Source organism: Melanotaenia boesemani, chromosome 22 (assembly GCF_017639745.1).
Source record: "Melanotaenia boesemani isolate fMelBoe1 chromosome 22, fMelBoe1.pri, whole genome shotgun sequence".
Lineage (NCBI taxonomy): Eukaryota > Metazoa > Chordata > Actinopteri > Atheriniformes > Melanotaeniidae > Melanotaenia > Melanotaenia boesemani.
The window spans coordinates 127,135-144,701 of record NC_055703.1 but is presented as its reverse complement, the minus strand read 5'-3'; the positions used below and the strand labels follow the sequence as shown (position 1 = coordinate 144,701).

The window sequence follows — 17,567 nt, the reverse complement described above, 5'->3', positions numbered from 1 at the left end:
ACTTCCCTGGATGTCGAGTAGCTTTCCAGGCACACAATGCAGACGTGCAGAGTCCTACTCGTCTCTCTTTCTTTTTGGCTGATCTTTTGTTTTCTTTACACTTGTCTTTGTGGTTTTCTTTTCTCCGATTCTTTTTTTTGACCTCTGCTGATGATGTTTGATGCTTCTTCCAAAATACTGAGGGGAACCCCTCTTTCAGTAACCTTCTTCCTCACTCGTTGCATACTGAATACCAACATAATACATTTAAAATGATTATTTATTATTATAATTATTATAATATACTATTATAAATTATTAAATATATTATTATATTTTAAAAAATACTGTTGTGTGGTCTGTTTTGATATGGCTGCTTAGGTTGGGGACAGTTGCAACAACTTGTTGCAACTGTCCCCAACCTGACAACTGTGACAGAACATCATTTGCTAGCTAGACACACTGTCCTGTGCGCATGCTAACAATGTGACTTAGAAGTCAACAAAACAATGATTCAACCTAATTAAGTTTTGATTAATTCATACAAAAGGCCAGGACAGTATGACAAAAACATAGCAGATGAAAAAGATTACTTTCATACCTCCAAAACAAGTTTTTTCCATAAAATGAAGCAGCAGATGTTAAATGTGACATCTGTGTTTCTGGTGGGGGGAGGGTCTACCTGAGCATGTGCAGTATAAGTGTTATCACTCTGGCATGTTTCTGATTGGAGGAATAAGACTTGTTGCAACCGTCCCCTGTTGCAACTGACCCCAGTCTCCCCTACTCGGATGCCTCAGTTGTAAAATTCTATTCTATTCTATTCTATTCTATTCTATTCTATTCTATTCTATTCTATTCTACAGTCATTTAGCAGACGCTTTTATCCAAAGCGACTTACATTTGAAAGTAAGAACAACACAAGCATGAATTCAAACAAGATGAACGTCATCATTAAGTGATAGTCAGACTGCTTTGACTCCAGTTGGACCAGGTGCTGTCATGTAGTGCATATAATTTTTTTTTTTTTTTTTTTTTGTCATTTTATTTAAATACAAGATCACGATTTCATCAAACAGCATCATCTTGGGCATAAGTGCAGCAGCTTCTTCAGTAACTGGTTGAGCCAAAGAGCTGGACAAATCTTTCTAACTCATTCTGAGTAGAAGAGTTAAGCTAAGTGTGGAAATGCTCCTTAAACAACTGAGTCTTTAGCTTGCTTTTAAAAGTGGATAAGGACTCTGCGGATCGGACAGGAGTTTGGTAGATGGTTCCACCACCGGGGAACAACAGAGGAGAAGAGTCTAGCTACTGATGTGGCGCCACCTTGTGGTTGGAGCACTAGGCGTCTTTCACTGGCAGAGCGTAACTGTGGAGAGGGAGTGTAGCTCTGGATTAAGGAGTGGAGGTAGACCGGAGCCGTTTGGGTTATTGTTTTGTAAGCCAGAAACAGAGCTTTGAATCTGATGTTTCACAGCCAAATTGAAACAGTTGCACATTTGTAAGAGAATGCACCATCACATGATCAGAAACTATATTACTATCATATGTCAGATGGACAGGGCTTTACACTGCCAAGAAAAGGTCTGAGGAAATGCATATGAATATTTACGGCATCAGGAACAAATTAGAAGACATTTAAAATATTCTGCTTAGTAATAACTTGCATATATTAGCAATTTCAGAAACACATCTTGACTCAGCTTTTAAAAATGATGACTTAAATGGACTAATGAGTTAGTTTAAGAGACTAATTTGGTGATGGAGTTGCCTGTTAACAGTTAAGTTAGGAATAATCTAATTAAATATGAAATTGAAGTACTTTGGTTTAAATTATAATAACCATACATAAAACCAATGTTGATTGGTTGCTGTTTCAGACCACCTGGTGCAAATAGTTTCTATTTATACACCATCTGTAATGTTAGATTGCAACAGTACATTAGGCTGTGAAACATGTTGATTTGAATATGGATTGATTATCTCTGAATTGTTCTAAAAAACATATGTTGTCAACTGTTTCATTGGCCTGTGGATTAACTCAATTAGTCAAAAAAAGGACGAATTTCCCCTTTTGGGGATTAATAAAATATTTATATTCTTTTCTACTTTATGGACGGGTTTAAAAAATTATATATATATATATATATGTATATATATATATATAAACAATGGACCATGTCTTTTTTTAAATTACAGAGGTAATTGTGCTAAATAAATAAATCTGTTTCTTTTTTCCTGAATTGTCTTGATCTAGGTGATTTATATATAAATAAATAAATTTGGTTTATCTGAATTAATGGGATCTTACAAATTTGTAAAATAGTTAATTCTGAAAACAAAAATTTAATAAGTAAGATCGGTAATTCAGAAAAAAAAAGCTTACCGATGTTTTCCTTATTTACTATTTTAGTAAAATAGTATTTACTATTTTAGAAAATAACAGAGTGCTATTAAGGTAAATTAACTTACCTGCTGATAAAAAGAAATATATTATTATTATTATTATTATTATTACACAAAAAAAAAGATGCTTAAATGGTCTGTATATGGTCACACAGAAATAATAGGACCAGAACCAACAGGGTCAGATTTACTGGGAAGAATTTGCACCCCCTCCCAGCAAATCTGACCCTGTTAGTCTTATTATTTCTGTGTGACCATACACAAACCACTTAAGCATCATTGTTTGGCCTTTTTTCTCTGTGTAATATATATATTTGTTCTTTTTATCAGCAGGTTAGTTCAGGCTTTTGGTAAGGGGATATGCTGTTACTGCGCTCCTTGACGGGGGGGGGGTGCGTTTCTAGGCAGGGGTGCTTTTTTCGACACAACACTTGTACCGGGTCGTGCTCCAACCTCTCGGGCCGCCCTCTCGCGTTTTCTCCGCCCTTTTTTCATTTAAAACGAGCCGAACGTGCGTCAGCGGCAGTGCGGATGGTTGTGAGCCGGAGAGTGAGTGAAAGATGGCGGAGTAATGAGATGAGATCCACCTGGTGATGGCTTTATCTCCTCAGCAGGGCTGCTCAGTGCGGGGAAAGCTCGATTTCATGCTCCAGACAAAACCTTGTGGAAATGAACCGCGGGAGGAGATATTCAGGATGAGCCGCCACGCAACAGGTGGGGAGACAAGTGGAACCAGACCATAAGTACCGTGGCGGCAGTCCGCGAGCCCATTTCCACCACAGTGGCCACATCACCAGACGCGTGCGCGCGCGTGTGTTTTAATGAAAACTAATTTCCTTCCCAACTTTTCAGGCATCCAGGAGCCGGTGCAGGAGTTCCTCCCCTCCCCACCGCTGCCCGCGGATCATGTGCTCAGTTCCGGAGCTGTAACATTCCCAGGTAGCATCAGTCCTGCCTTTCTGCCTTTTCTGTTTGCATTTACGTAACGTGGCAACATTTATTTTGAGCTGCTTCATGCAGACTATTATTCATTCAACACTTTAAATACCGTCATTTGTTAAAATGTTAACCTTTTCTTTTTAACAGCGAAGTCCCAAAAACTTCTGACTTCACGTGTTAAATTCTGTGCACAGGTGTGTTTGATCAGCATGGGTGCCCTTTGGTCATCTTCCCAGTGGATGGTCAAGCCAAACTTTCAGAACTCAGCAAAGCAGAAGTTGTGGACTTCATAAATTACTTTCAGTGTCTTCACAAGTACGTGCAGATCAACTTGATGTGTGCACATTCAAGTCTGACAAAGAATACAAGACAGACTGATGGTTTGACTTCTTTTCTGCATAGTAAGAGACAGGAAAAGCCCAGTTTAGTGTCACTTGTAGCAGATTTGAGGCACACCTCCATCCCTACGACCGGCTTCATTGCTGAGACTCTGCTTCTACTGGAGGTATGTAGTGATGACGTCTGAAACTAGTCTGGGTCACATGCTGAGGGTGCTCTGTAGCATAACCAGTGGATGTACTGTTGTTGTTCGTGGCCTGATCCCGGATGATGTTGGACTAAACCCAGAGAGCATGCATGCTCATTGTGCTTATATATATATATATATATATATAAAAAGCTCCCTGTTTTTACAAAAATGTGCTTGATTTTTGCAGAGTTCTTTGAAAAAGTGATACCACCTGAAACTTGAGCTATAAATGTTTCCCACCATCACTAGTTTGAATATCAGCATAGCTGTAAAACATGTATGTGAAACCAGAATTCCACGAGTCAACACAAACATTTCATGGTAAATATTAGCATTTTTTTTATTTGATGGCAGCAGCACATCTCTAAAGTATTTCTGGGGGGATGTTTACTGTGTGTAGCACCAGGCCTGGAACACACATGATTATATTTTCCATGAATGGGTAAAATGTCCCAATTTCAACATCTGAGGTGTTTGTTCTGCTGGGAATAAAATGTAGGTTGAGATTTTTACGTCATGGCATTCTACGCTTTATTTCCATTTTTACACAGCGCTACTACTTTTTTGGAATTAGGGTTAAATAACTTAAACACAAATCTCATGTGTTTTTTTTTTTTCCCCCATCTTATCCTCTACATCAGTGATTCCCAACCCTGGTCCTCAAGGACCACTATCCTGCAGGTCTTAGATGTCTCCTTGCTGCAACACACCTGAGTCAAATTAAATGGTTCTCTGACTAGCTCTCCATGTGTCTGAGTCACGAATTTGAATCAGGTGTGTGGAAGCAGGGACACATCTAAGACCTGCAGGAAAGCAGTCCTTGTGGACCAGGGTTGGGAATCACTGCCCTAGATCATAGCATACTTAAAGATGTTTAATGACCTCGCAGGCTCCCGTTCGGGTACCACAAACCAAAAGTTTACTCGTGTGTTTGTGCTGAGCTTCTGTCTGGCAGGACTGTGGATGTAAGGCAGGATTAATGGCTCAGACGCATTGTCAGTTTTTTCTTTTTTCCCATTGTGAGGGATGTTTTTTTTTTTCTACAGAAATTACTGCTTCTGTAGAGCAAGTCATCTTTTGGAGCTAAGGCATATGCCATCTTGGTTTTCCTGTCAGGCTTCAGCATCATGTGTTGCCTCCAGTTGGTTTCAGTGTGAATCTGAAGACCCTGATAATTATGGCTGTACTGTGGTTACATTTTTGTTTTTTAATTTTCCAGTTTTCCAGCGGTTAGCCAGCTATTGAGCATTTGCACACTCACTGATCACTGCTTTATGTAATATCAGGAGTGTTTTTTGTATTCATGTGTGGTTTTTCTGCAAGGTTCTGTTCACATGACTGTCATGTCACACCTCCCGGGTGTATATCTGTAAACTCCCGGATCTGATGAACTCTACAAACCCCAAGCCATTTTTAGTCCGCCTGTTCTGTACCACTGTTTTCTGCGTTTCTAGAGCTGTCGCTACCTAGCAGCGTCCCGAGGCTGAGAAAACCACACAATACAACTTTTTCATGAGGGATGTCGCATGACGTTCCAGCTGAGTTTCACTGTACGCACGGCGCTGGAATCTGGTCTGGCAGCTTACTGCTCCTGGTTTAACTAGGGTGGTTAAAATGCTGAGAAGGAATTTCCCAGCTCGGATGAATAAAGTATAATATATATATATATTAAAAAAAAAAAAAAGCATCACACTAGCAAACAGATGTAAACACAAAGAATAGAGGAAGAGAGAGAAGCCTGTCTTTTACTGGCTGGAGAGAGCTCACCCCACAGGTAGGATGGATGCTGGATTTACAGTCGATAGGAGACTCATCAAAACTGCAGAAATTCTGTATCTTTAAGCTCTGATTGGTGGAAAGATTGACAGGAAGTGGCATCATCATTTCTGGGTCAAAATTGAGGTCTCTTAGCAACACAGTAGTGATGGTGATCTTTTTTGATGAGGATGTGATAAATGGTGTTATCATGGATCATCGTGGATTTACTGTATGAATCTCTGAATAAATACATTTTTAGCTGGATTGTAAACCTCCTGGATAGAATATAATTAATAGAATTAACAGGTGAACCCTAATTTGCAATGAAAATATTTCTGGAGTAGCCAGTAATGTTTTTCCTCCCTTCTCATTAACTTTTTACTATCCAGCATGGTGGAAGCAGAATGATGCTCTGGCTTCTGTGTTGTACTGAACAAATCTGCTTAGCTAAGAGGAGCTTTGTGGATGTAAGGCCCTTCTTGAGCATTGTTGTTCATTTTAAAAATATGTCTGTTGCTGAATTTGCATAGACCTGATGAGGGATGGGGGAATGGAAGAGAAAGATAATGAAGAGAAGGAAAAAAAAAAAAAGAATAATACACCGGATGGAAAGTCCTGGCATGAGCTGTTCATTCTGAACAGGAAAAGCTAGAAAAACTGCTACACCTGAAAGGACACAGAAAACATCTCTGAGAAAACAAAGCTGATGGTCGTGGGAGCACCTATAAAAAGACAAGCTGGAAAAAACATAAGAAGAAACATGAACTGTAGTTATTGGTGAGTTGAATCCACTGGACGACAGTGACTGTCTCAGCATGCAGGTTAGTAATGTGAGAGCAAAATTTCAGGCATGAATGGTGATCAGTAATCATCCAAATGCAACCAGGTCACTGCAAAGACCAGAACCTGCCACACGCGGGAGAATTTCTACCAGGCTCAAGCACGCCTCAAAACGACTAAGTTTCTTATCTATCTAAATCTAATCTAAAAACCCTTTTACATTAACCTATGTTTTGAGAACACTGTTCCCTCCAGGGTGCTGCAGTGTCTCACTAACAAGCTGTGGATTATCCCTGATATTAAAGCTCTCCTGATGAAGAAGAGAGCTTTCAGATCAGGAAACGAGGAGGCGCACAGTACAGAAGGAGCTGTACAGTACTAGGCTACAATAGAATGATGGAGGAGCAGCTACAACAGCAGAACATCAGTGGGGTGTGGAGAAGCCTGAAAACTATCTCAGGCTTCAAAATGCCCACTCACAGGCTGAGGAGACCTGAACTGGGTGAATGATCTGAACCTGCATTTCAGTAGGTTTGATCAAGCCATTTGTCTACATACAGGAACATAACTGCTGTATATTGGATGCACTTTGCAGCTTTAAGTATTTATATTTTACTTCCAGCCTCTGTAGTTTGGCTGATGGTTAAACAAGGCCGTGCATGGGATTGTTGGCGATTACAAGACAAGTAAACTAAACTATTTTGTCAGCTATGTTTCGTTATGTCATCTTTTTAAAAAGACTATTCTGAAAGCTCCTTGTTCTGCAGCATTCATGTTGTTCCTCTTAGAAACTGGAAGGGACTCCAAAGGGACTGAAAGCGGCTTTCAGCAGTTACCTCTGTTAGAATTATACACGGGCATGACCAGAGTATGTCTTGTTCACACACACACAGTGACGTCTCCATCTTGTGATCAGCCTCTTGACCAGAGGTTTTTTGTCTTGGAGCATAAACTTATGCAACAGTCCCCCCCCACCTTATTGAGGGAGCTGTGGTTTGAGTCGGTCTGAGTGGATCTGTAAAGTGCTGTGCTCCCTTCGTCACGTCCATAGTGGAATTCCTGTGTGAGAGGAGGGGGTGGTGGGGGTCACATGATTTGGTTGTTTAATGGAAAAGCCTCAGTTAAAATGCATTAAATGAGCATGATTATGAGAGGGTGTTTAAATTTCTGCATTCAGGAATTGTTTCAGAGCGTCTGTGGTCGGGGTTGTGGGCCTGATGTCTGCCTGCACACAGGCTTGTTTATAGATTTTTATTCTATAAATGCAAACTACTGGGATAAGGGGGAAAAGACCCTCAGAAGTCCCACACTGTATGGACTTAATCTGTTTTGGATTTCTTCTGGTTCTCCAACAGAAAATGATTTAATTTGTCTAGAAAGTATCAGTATAACTTGTTGAAGACGAATTGTAGTTTAGGAGGGTTTTTTTTTTCTTAGGAGCCTGATGATTGGAGGTAATCTGTTTTGTAGATGGACAGTGTTGATGTGTTTTAATGTTCCATATTCATTAATCGTTGTTTTAAAAGTAAGGAGCCAACTTCAAATTTAGATTTTGGAAGATGGATGATAATTGGACTGACTTGGGATGCTCATCCTGTCCAACTGAAAAGCAGTAAGCAGGAAAATATTGGGAAATTTTCTTTGGGAGTTTTGTCTCTTCAGAATTTGTAATTTGGGAAGAGATTTTTTTTTTTTAAATTGTTTTAAGTTCAAAGGTAGAAATGTGAGAAGAGTGATAAGAGTGGGAGGCACAAAAGGTGGGTGGAGGAATTGTTGGGAATGCTTGAGCTTGAACATCTGAGAGGCTAATTTTATTTTTTTTTTATCTTATTTATTTTGAATTATGTAATAATATAACCAAGACAACAACAAATAATAAAAAAAGACAAAGGACAGGACAAACAAAAATAAAACTAAACAAAAGCATCTCTTAGTGTATAAACCCACTGCACAACTTGGTGACTGTGTCTGCATGCAGAGGATGAAGAATGAGGAGGGATCAGTGATGAGTGTGATCGTACATATGTGACCACGCCTCCATGGAGGCCAGAGGCAGACTCAAACCCACATCACACCACCACGAAGTCTACCCCAGAACCACCCACATGGGGACAGAGGAAGACCACAGTCAGAGCCCCCTACGGTCACGTGGCACAGGCCATGGTGGGCCAAGATCAGCAGCTGCTGAACCCGCTAGGCACCGGCCATCCAGAGTGGCCAGAGCAAAGGGCCCAAGGCAGAGGGCCCGCACCATGCCCAGGAGGACCAGGCCCCCCTGACAACCACCCAGCGTTGGCTAGCACCCACCCCAATGTTCCAGCTGCTCACCCAGGAAACCAGGGTACCATCGTCCACTCTCCCATCCTCCCCTTAGCCACCCATCCTCACCCTCGCTCCTTCACCCACCCGTACCCCCTTCTATCCACCCCATAGTGTCTCACAAGCTCCACATTGAATCCACAAACACTTGTTCTCACACACCCACATCACACTTAAACCTCCCAGGGAGACACCCCTGGTGGACCAGAGGATAATGAGACCCAAATCCGTCCTCACCAAACCACCACCACACCCACCCAAAATGCCAAATGTAGCATTGAGCATGTTCAGTATTCCCGATTGTCGACGACCCGTTAGGAGCAGATTATCGGGGACAAATCAGCTTGTAACACACCACCACAGAGCAAATGATAATTGGACAGGGAAATCTCATGATGACGGCGACGGCTTTTGCAGTCTGAGGTTGGAACAAAAACAGCCCCAAAATCGTTGTGTACCAGGCTTAAGCGAAATTAAAACTGAGAGGGGAACCACCACTGTAGATGGTCCCCTCTGCCCACCAACGCATGACGGGCACGCCTTAAATTTAGATTTTTATTTTTAACCAACTGCTGTAAATTCCTTCTGGTCACCTGTTTTTTCAGCTGCACAGGCAGACTCTCCACAGTGTTTACATAATTCTGCCCAAAAAGAAGGATGCCATGAAGCAGCTGGTGAAACTTCTGGCTCCATCAAAATTCCTACACTGCCTCCTTCAGGGTAAGTCGGATGAAAAATGCAGAACGAAAGGATGTTTATTTTTCACTTAAACCAATAACACTAATAAATTACTTTTGCAGAAAATCCTTCTGAAGAAGTCCCAGAACTTTTCAACTACATAGACAGAAGTCAGCTGCCGCTGTCACTTGGGTGGATACTTTAGGTACTGTCACCAGAGCTGGGTTGGCTTCATTAAGGTAATTGTGTGTCCAAGTATTTAATCTTGACTACACCAATGAAATGAGTAGCACACAGATATATATTTACTCTTTACCTAAGATACAGAATTATATAGAATGACCAAAGTTTTATTCTCTGTAAATATGACTGCTTTGTAATCAGGGAATATTGTGAATTCAACAATTGTTCATTTGTGAATCTTTTTATTAAATCTGTCCAAGCGACAGGAGTCTATTGTTTGTTACCTTGGTGAAACTTGTGCAAAATGCCCTGGTGTAATCAGGTGACCTCATTACCAAGTGAAAGGAGCTCTTTTCATTAGATATACATTCAGTCATGTTCAGCTAGGTCGTCACCGCATTCATTAACTCTTTCTATAGGAGACCTATTTAGGAAGCAGCTACACAAGCTCAACTAGACCCACATCCAGGCTGTGGGTTTTCAAATGAGTACAAATGACATTTTGAGTTGAAAGTCATATAAAATTAGATAAGGGTATAGTACATGAATTAAATCTGTTTCCAACCGGTGGCATTGTGTACAATTGTTTGTAGAAAAATGACCAAGAGTCTGGATGGGTAAAAGTATAATAAAATTTAACAGAAGATTAATGAGACAATAGTTGGGGAGCGAGTCAGCCGAGAACTCCAACAGGTCCAACACAGAAACGGTTTTACGCCGGTCTGTGTAGACCGAGTGGAGCCATCTCTCCCTCGGACCCTGAAGAGGCGAAAACATAAGTCTGAGACTGGAGCAGGCCGGAATCGTAAACAACCTATTTTATCTTTAAGGAATGAAAGTTGCCCCAGACGTATGTCTCAAATTACCAGCCTGCTTACAAGTATGATTATAATGTGTATACATAATAATCATACTTGTAATCATTTCCTTTTATCATTTACTTTATTAATTACATTCATTTATATTCGGTTCACATTGATTGATCTTATGAATAGTATTTCTTCTACAAAATGTAAATAAAAACAATGATGCAGTGGAATATCCAAATGTCATCACCCTGATGGCACCAACACGTCAGTCTGTAAAAAGTAGTTCCAGGGTGATGTTCAGCATGGTGTAGCATCCCCTCTTCTTCTAACAACTGTCTGGAAACGTCTGGGAAGTGAGGAGACCAGCTGCTGGCGTTTTAGGAGAGGAATGTTGTCGGATTCTGGTCTGATGCAGGATTTTAGCTGCTCTACAGTCCTGGGGCCTCATTTATAAAGCTGGCGTAGGAACAAAAAAAGGAGTACGCCAAATATAGTCAACTTTAGGGATTTGTAAAAACCAAACTTGGTAGGAAAATGTTCCTACCTCCACAGAAACTCTGACCCAGGCGTACGTACAAAATCTGGGAAAACAGGAAACTGCGACGCCAACGGTCCAGAATAAAATCTAGGAAATGAGGCGGAGGAGTCTGCTGCTGCCAGCGTTTACCAGTCAGTAAAAATATGCAAAAAGTAAGCTTCGGTCATTTATTCTGAGATCCAGCAGAGTTGGACGCAGACTGGAGCATCTAGAAGTGATGCAACGCTAATGAAGCACACGCGAGGAGGATTTCCTTTATTTATTTTTACACAATCCTTTTTTAATCGTCGTCCCAATGTCCATCAAGACATTCTCCAGTTCCCGCAGCTCCTTGTCCACCTGGTTAATACCGGTGATGGTGTCCCTCTGCACCTGCAGGACTTCCTCTGAGGACACAGCTGTGGTACTTGGTGGAGTCTCTGGCCTCACCCTCTCCAGCCACAGCTGCAGCCCCGCCCACCCAGCTGGAACACCCAGGAACTAGAAAGACATTTACCTCTAAATAAACTGCTACCAGTCTCTGATGTATCTTTATATATTTATTTTATACAATAAAACAAAGGAATACATTACCGGCATCATTACTGTCATTTAGCAGACGCTTTTCTGCAAACGAATTCACCACTCTGGGAATCAAACTTCGATCTCCCGCATGGGAGACGGATGCCCTACCAACTGAGATATCAAGCGAGGCCTCTGGCATGTTTTTCCTTCCAACACTGCGTTGACAGGATCAGCCACCTGCTACCACTATTCTGCCTTTCTGACACCAGTAATGTCCACTCCGTGCCACCAATTAAACATTTTTACGTTTGTCAACGTGGTCCATCGGGATCTTAGGCTCACCCCCCCCCCCAAAAAAAAATCCACTTATTCCCTCTTTTTCCTTCCCGAACCATCATGCAATAATATCATCATGAATATTTATTCCAGGTGTTCACCTGAACTTTTATAGCCACCATGTGGGCTTGGGAAGGCGTTCCCTCACGTGAGCCTGCTTTAGATTTGATTCTGATTTATGAACAGAAACCGGTGTAGGACGTGCGTGTGCACGCTTTGATAAATCTGAAAGAAGTGCGCAGCATTTCCTTTTAAAATGCAGCAGATGCCACCTGTAGTTTGCTTTGCTACGCACAGTTTTATAAATGAGACTCCTAGACTTTGTGCTGGATTTCTTCTTCCATGAAGCTCCAGATGTTGTGTACTGGTGAAATGTCTGGACTGCAGGCAGGCCAGTTCAGCAGCCGGACTCTTCTCCTGTGAAGCCATGCAGCTGTGATGGATGCAGGATGTGGTTCAGCATCGTCTTGCTGAAATCTGCAAGGTCTTCCCTGAAAGAGACGTTGTCTGGATGGAGCAGATGTTGCTCTAAAACCTCCATGTACTTTTCAGCATTGATGGAGCTTCACAGATGTGGAAGCTGCCCACACCATAGACACTAATGCAGCCCCATCCCATCAGAGATGCAGCTTTTCACCTGGCCACTGATAACAAGCTGGATGCTCCCTCTCTTCTTTCGTCTGCAGGACACGCCGTCCATGCTTTCCACAAACTAGTTCACATCTTCATCCAGGTTTCCACTTTGCCTCAGACCATTTTAAATGAGCTTTGGTCCAGAGAAGATGGAAGAAGCTGGTTCTGGATCCTGTTCACATCTGGCTTCTTCTCTGCATGATGGAGCTTTAACCTGCATTTATGGATTCACCAACATCCAGTTAGACCTTTTAGCTTTGTCCCACGCACAGAAATTCCTTTAAATTTGAATTTCTTTTGATTCGTTTTGTATTAAACATTGTAGATGGAGGGATCTTGCAAGTTTTCACTTGTCTTTTGGGTTGAGATTTATAAATCATTGTATTCTGTTTTTTTTATTTATCTTTAATACAGCGTCCCGACTTTTTTTTTTTTTTAAAAATGGAATTGTACATCTATAGTGAAGTCAGAAAGACAGAATCTTTGTCTACTGATTTTATGGCTATAAATATATATATTTTATGATTTTCATCCTGAAGTGACTTTATTTCCTGATCCCTGCAGGAAATTGATGCATTCGCTCAGGAGTTCTTGTCTGTGGTCCAGTGTCTGCCCTCGTGCATCTCCACCCTGCAGGCTTTGTCCAGGTTGCCGCTTCCATCTAGCATCAGCGAGCTCCAACACTTCTGCTCCGTAAATGAAGCAAAGTTCCTTCAGCTCAGGAGGTGAGATTGAGTCTTTTCTCCTTTTGGTCCAGTTTAACTTCAAATGACGAACTGACTGTACGTTCACACATTAACTTTATTTTCAGAAAGGCATTCAGTTTTCTCTAAGGTTGGAAAGTTCACCACCATATCCTAGTCATTCCTAAGCGAACGCCCTGAACTTCCAATGAATCCTGTCTTTGTCATGATGGGATGCCATCTGTGAGGAAAAACCTGCTTCAGGGAATTTAAATCAGGCAAACAATTCTTTTTTTTTTTTTTTTTTCTTTCTAAACTTGGACCTGATCAGTTGAAGCAGCTTCAATCTTCATTCAAACTTTTCATGAAAGATCCCTGCAGCTTTCATCAGGTTGCTGTATACTCAACATTATTGTGGTTGAGAGGTTGGGAACTACTTTCTGTTTCTGTGTGAATTTGATCAAAAACCTGTTCTTTTTTATTCACTGTCAAACAAAGCGTCAAGCAGACCTTTTAGCTGCTTCGTCTTGCTGCATGACCTCTTCTGTTTACAGACAGATGTCCGCGGTTTTCCTTTAGTTCACTGAACAGTTCAGTGTGGAGTGTGGTCCATTTAGTCGGGTATAGCCCCTAAATTCACCATGGAAACACCATGAGGATCCAGAGACGAGTGAATGCCTAGATTACATTACAGTCAGTTACTGTTGAGTCTAGTACAGTATAGTCTAGGAAGAGTAAATAACTACATTGCCCTCGTCATTGCCAAAGGAACCACCAGGACCATCATGATTAATTTCAAACAGGCAGTCATAGAACATATTAGTCATCTCTTTGCATTGAGATCTCATGAAATAATCAACCAGTCATAAATGCCATTAACAAATCAGTCCAGAGAGAAATCAGGATGGTTGTACTCAAATTAAGAAGCACAACATTCATTTTATTGTTGAAATTAGATTCTTTCTTCTGACATCAGACAAAAGTTGTCTCTTTGTACTCATTTTACCAGCTGACCTGTGAATTCTGTGTGCATGTTGTGTTCAGAGAACTGGGTCTGGATGAGCTGCTGAGGCACTGTGAGAGTGTGGTGGACAAGCTGCGTTACCCTGACAGGGACCCGTGCTACCAGGCCATGGCTGGCACGGCCCTCTTCACACACACCGCCTTCGACATGCTCCAGAATCACAGCAGGTACCAGTCAAAGCTGTGCTCTTATTAATGCCGCACACAGATGTGCCATAATTTATTTTAACTACATATTTAGAACCGATTTCTTTGCTGCAACTCAAATTTGTGTCAATCAAATTTGACTGGGCTAAATTAGAAGCTGTGTATAAATGTGTATTTGTCTGATATTAAACTGTTCTGTACAGAATAACTGCAGCTGTGGAAAAAGTGGAGCTGCTGTGGCAACAGGCGTTTTCTAAAGCCCATTTACAGTTACAGGTGTTCCAGCTACGCAGCGATGCACTGCAGGTGGGTCTGAAGACGCTTCCTTTATCGCCAGCGTTTGGGCTGGTTTTCCTAAACAAGCTCCAGCGGTTTGTTGTTCATGCTGGAATAACTGCTAATGAACTCGGAGCAGAGTGCCCTCAGCGTCCAAATTTAAAAAAAAACAAAACCTCAGCTTTTACAGTTTGTATGTTAACTTGACATCTGAAAATTACCCGAATGCTGAATTCATGGCCCATTATCAAACTTGTGCAGAGCTTGTCAGAGAACCATTAATTTGAATGAATGAATGAATGAATGAAAAATACTTTATTAATCCCAAAGGGAAATTCAATATAGTAGTAATTTTTTAGTAAAACAATCGCATTAATTAATTAAGGGCTTTGTTCTTCAGCCTGATAGCTGCTGGAAGGAAGGATCTTCTGTATCTCTCTGTCTTGCATCGGACTTGAACAAGCCTCCCACTGAACACACTCTGTTGTTTCGTCACGGCGTTGTGTAAATCAGGTGTGTTGTAGCAGGGACACACCTAAGACCTGCAGGATAGTGTGCCTTGAGGACCATATATCTTCTTTCTTAAAAGCCAGACAGAAAACGTCTCTTCATTTTAATAAATCCTCTCTCTCCTGATTACGTGAGATGCACCGCTGCAGCAGGACCAGACATGGAGGAAGAGGCCTGGACTTGCAGCCTCTGCATGTGGATTTTCTGTTTAGAGCCAGTGAGCAAGAACTTTGGAGGAAAACAAAACTGTTGACGCGATAAAAATAATTAATTGATACGATAACACAATAATGCGTTAACATGACCAGGCCTAATTAAAACATAACAATAATTCAATCTCAAAGGGAAAAATGGTATTGTTCACTTTCTCTCAATAAATGAGTTTGTCGTCAGTCATTTTCATATTTACCAAAACCATCCTGTGGGCCTGGTTGAACCCCCTTATTTACACATTTTATTGGCTGATAAGTAATCTTACCTCATGTACAGGATGTATGTCTCAGCTTGAGCTTTTTGCTCTGCTGCATCTCGCTGATTATTTACAAGCTTACCAGAAGAGTTGCATCACAGCCAGATCACTTCCAATTCCACCCTCCTGAAATGAACTTCTGCCTGCACTGGTATGTTTTTCTGGCGCATATTTACATTTTAAATTCTGTTTGCAAGATCACTGAGAGGATTGAAACTCTTAAAGAGAAGCTTCAGCTGTACCGAGTGGAAATTGCCAGGGATTCTGCAAAGGCCAAGATGTTGCTGTCTGAATTTGAGGCGTCCATTCACACTCCTGCTATGGTAAAGATGTAAAGATCTTTGTTTTTGCTTCCAACCTGGAGTAACATCCCACCATGCTATTCTTATTCCATTTAGTCTTTTTTACATTTACATCCTTAACCCTTTGGCCTCATCACATGTAATCTGTTGACCCTTATGGCCAGAAATGTCCACGCACAACATTAATTTTCTTTAGCATTTTAACCCTTTGAATGCCTGTTATCAAATTGTTTACTTAATACAAAAAACCCACACAAACTGAATTATTTTTGACATATTGGGGAAGATGAGGTTTGATAGTGATTAGTCTGGGATATGTAAAAAAAAATAAAAAAATTGATTAAAAATACAAGTGTGATGGCCTGTCAGTCACACTGGGGACCTTTTTGTGGCAAAATTGTACACACAACATCGGTGTGTATGTGGGCAGAGGAAGGGCTGCTCTTTTATTCCGCATGTCTTGCCCTGTGGGTCCTCCCAGGGAACAGAGGTGTCTACTTCCGCCAGCGGCTTATCTTCTGGAGGGAAGCTTGCTTCCCTCTGGACTTAAATCCCCAGACACCTCTTCCCCGCTCTCTCTTACACACACGTAGGGATTTCTGAAGATGTGAACATCATGCTGGGTGGAGCGGAGGGGGGCATCTAAGTGGCCTCGTCGGCACCCTGTGGTGACCTGCCTCTGTTTTACACTGAGACATAGAAACACAACACACAAGCCACTTCTTTGGGGAGTGCCAGGTAGTGCATGGTGGGCAGGGCTGCTCGGGTGGGGCTCGCTATCCTCTGGTCCACCGGGGATGTCTCCCACAGGACATGGTAGGAACACGATAAGTGTGATGTGGGTGAGTGAAAGTCAGTGTTCGTGGATATGCCGTACGGAGCAGTGGAGACTGAGTGTGGGGTTACAGGGTGGATAGATAGGGGTGGGTGGAGGAGGGAGGGTGTAGGAGGATCAGAGAGTGGTTGATGGTACCCTGGTTCCTGGAGTGCAGTTGGTTGTCTGTTAGAAGGCAACGACCCTTCAATCCAGCCTATCTAATGAGTCTGTCTCCTCTTTTTTTATTCTTTCCTTTTGCTTTCTTCATTATTCTCTTTTTTTCTTTCTTTTTTCTTTCATTTTTTTGTCCCCTCTGGTCAGGTCCAGCAAGATTACATAAATTTTAAGATTCCATAAATTCCTCTTGGCAAAGCAAATTTGTTCAGCACAACACAGCAGCCAGACCATCATTCTGCAGCCAGACCATCATTCTGCTGCCACCTGCTGGACAGGACAAGTTAAAAAAAAATAATTTAAAGAATTTCAACCCCGTTAATTAAGAGTTTAATTGGTTGAATTACAAATTATTTATTTTAAGAACACAAAGCATAATTTTTAACATAATAAATATCAAAACTTTGTTGATTCCAGCTCCATAATACAACTGGCAAACAGGCAATTATTTCCTGCATCTACCTACATTTGAATCTAGAGAATCTGGTACAAATGTCATGTCTACTTTCTTCCAAATTAAAGATCAAATTTATAACTAATGACTACAAGATAAAAAATAAATGTAGTTTTAATGGGACATTTTTAGCTACGAAGATCACCACCAGCAGTATCTCATACTGCAAAAATATGAATGCAATCAGATCAGTTTCTTACTGATCTTTTGATAGGATGGTCCAAAATAGTCGAGACTCATCACTAACATTTTTATGGAATAATTTTAGATTTTGTTCTGTTTTTTTTTTTTTTTTCAAACATTCAAATCAAACAGGCATTT

The 17,567-nt window shown here is 41.2% G+C and overlaps 1 protein-coding gene across 3 annotated transcripts in view; it reads left to right on the top strand.

Moving 5' to 3' along the window:
- Nucleotides 1–2,884: 2,884 nt before the first annotated feature.
- Nucleotides 2,885–17,567, top strand: part of LOC121633367 — a 45,431-nt gene continuing 30,748 nt past the window's right edge. Inside the window, exons 1-8 of one of the 3 annotated variants that reach the window (XM_041975294.1) lie at nucleotides 2,885–3,099; nucleotides 3,238–3,324; nucleotides 3,519–3,639; nucleotides 3,727–3,829; nucleotides 12,956–13,116; nucleotides 14,119–14,265; nucleotides 14,448–14,550; nucleotides 15,697–15,822. In XM_041975294.1, the coding sequence (XP_041831228.1) occupies nucleotides 2,979–3,099; nucleotides 3,238–3,324; nucleotides 3,519–3,639; nucleotides 3,727–3,829; nucleotides 12,956–13,116; nucleotides 14,119–14,265; nucleotides 14,448–14,550; nucleotides 15,697–15,822 (969 nt within the window). In that variant the 5' untranslated portion in view covers nucleotides 2,885–2,978. Of the gene's footprint in view, nucleotides 3,100–3,237; nucleotides 3,325–3,518; nucleotides 3,640–3,726; nucleotides 3,830–9,585; nucleotides 9,628–12,955; nucleotides 13,117–14,118; nucleotides 14,266–14,447; nucleotides 14,551–15,696; nucleotides 15,823–17,567 lie in introns of those variants that run through there. The other 2 variants (XM_041975293.1, XM_041975295.1) reach the window with 2 other exon arrangements.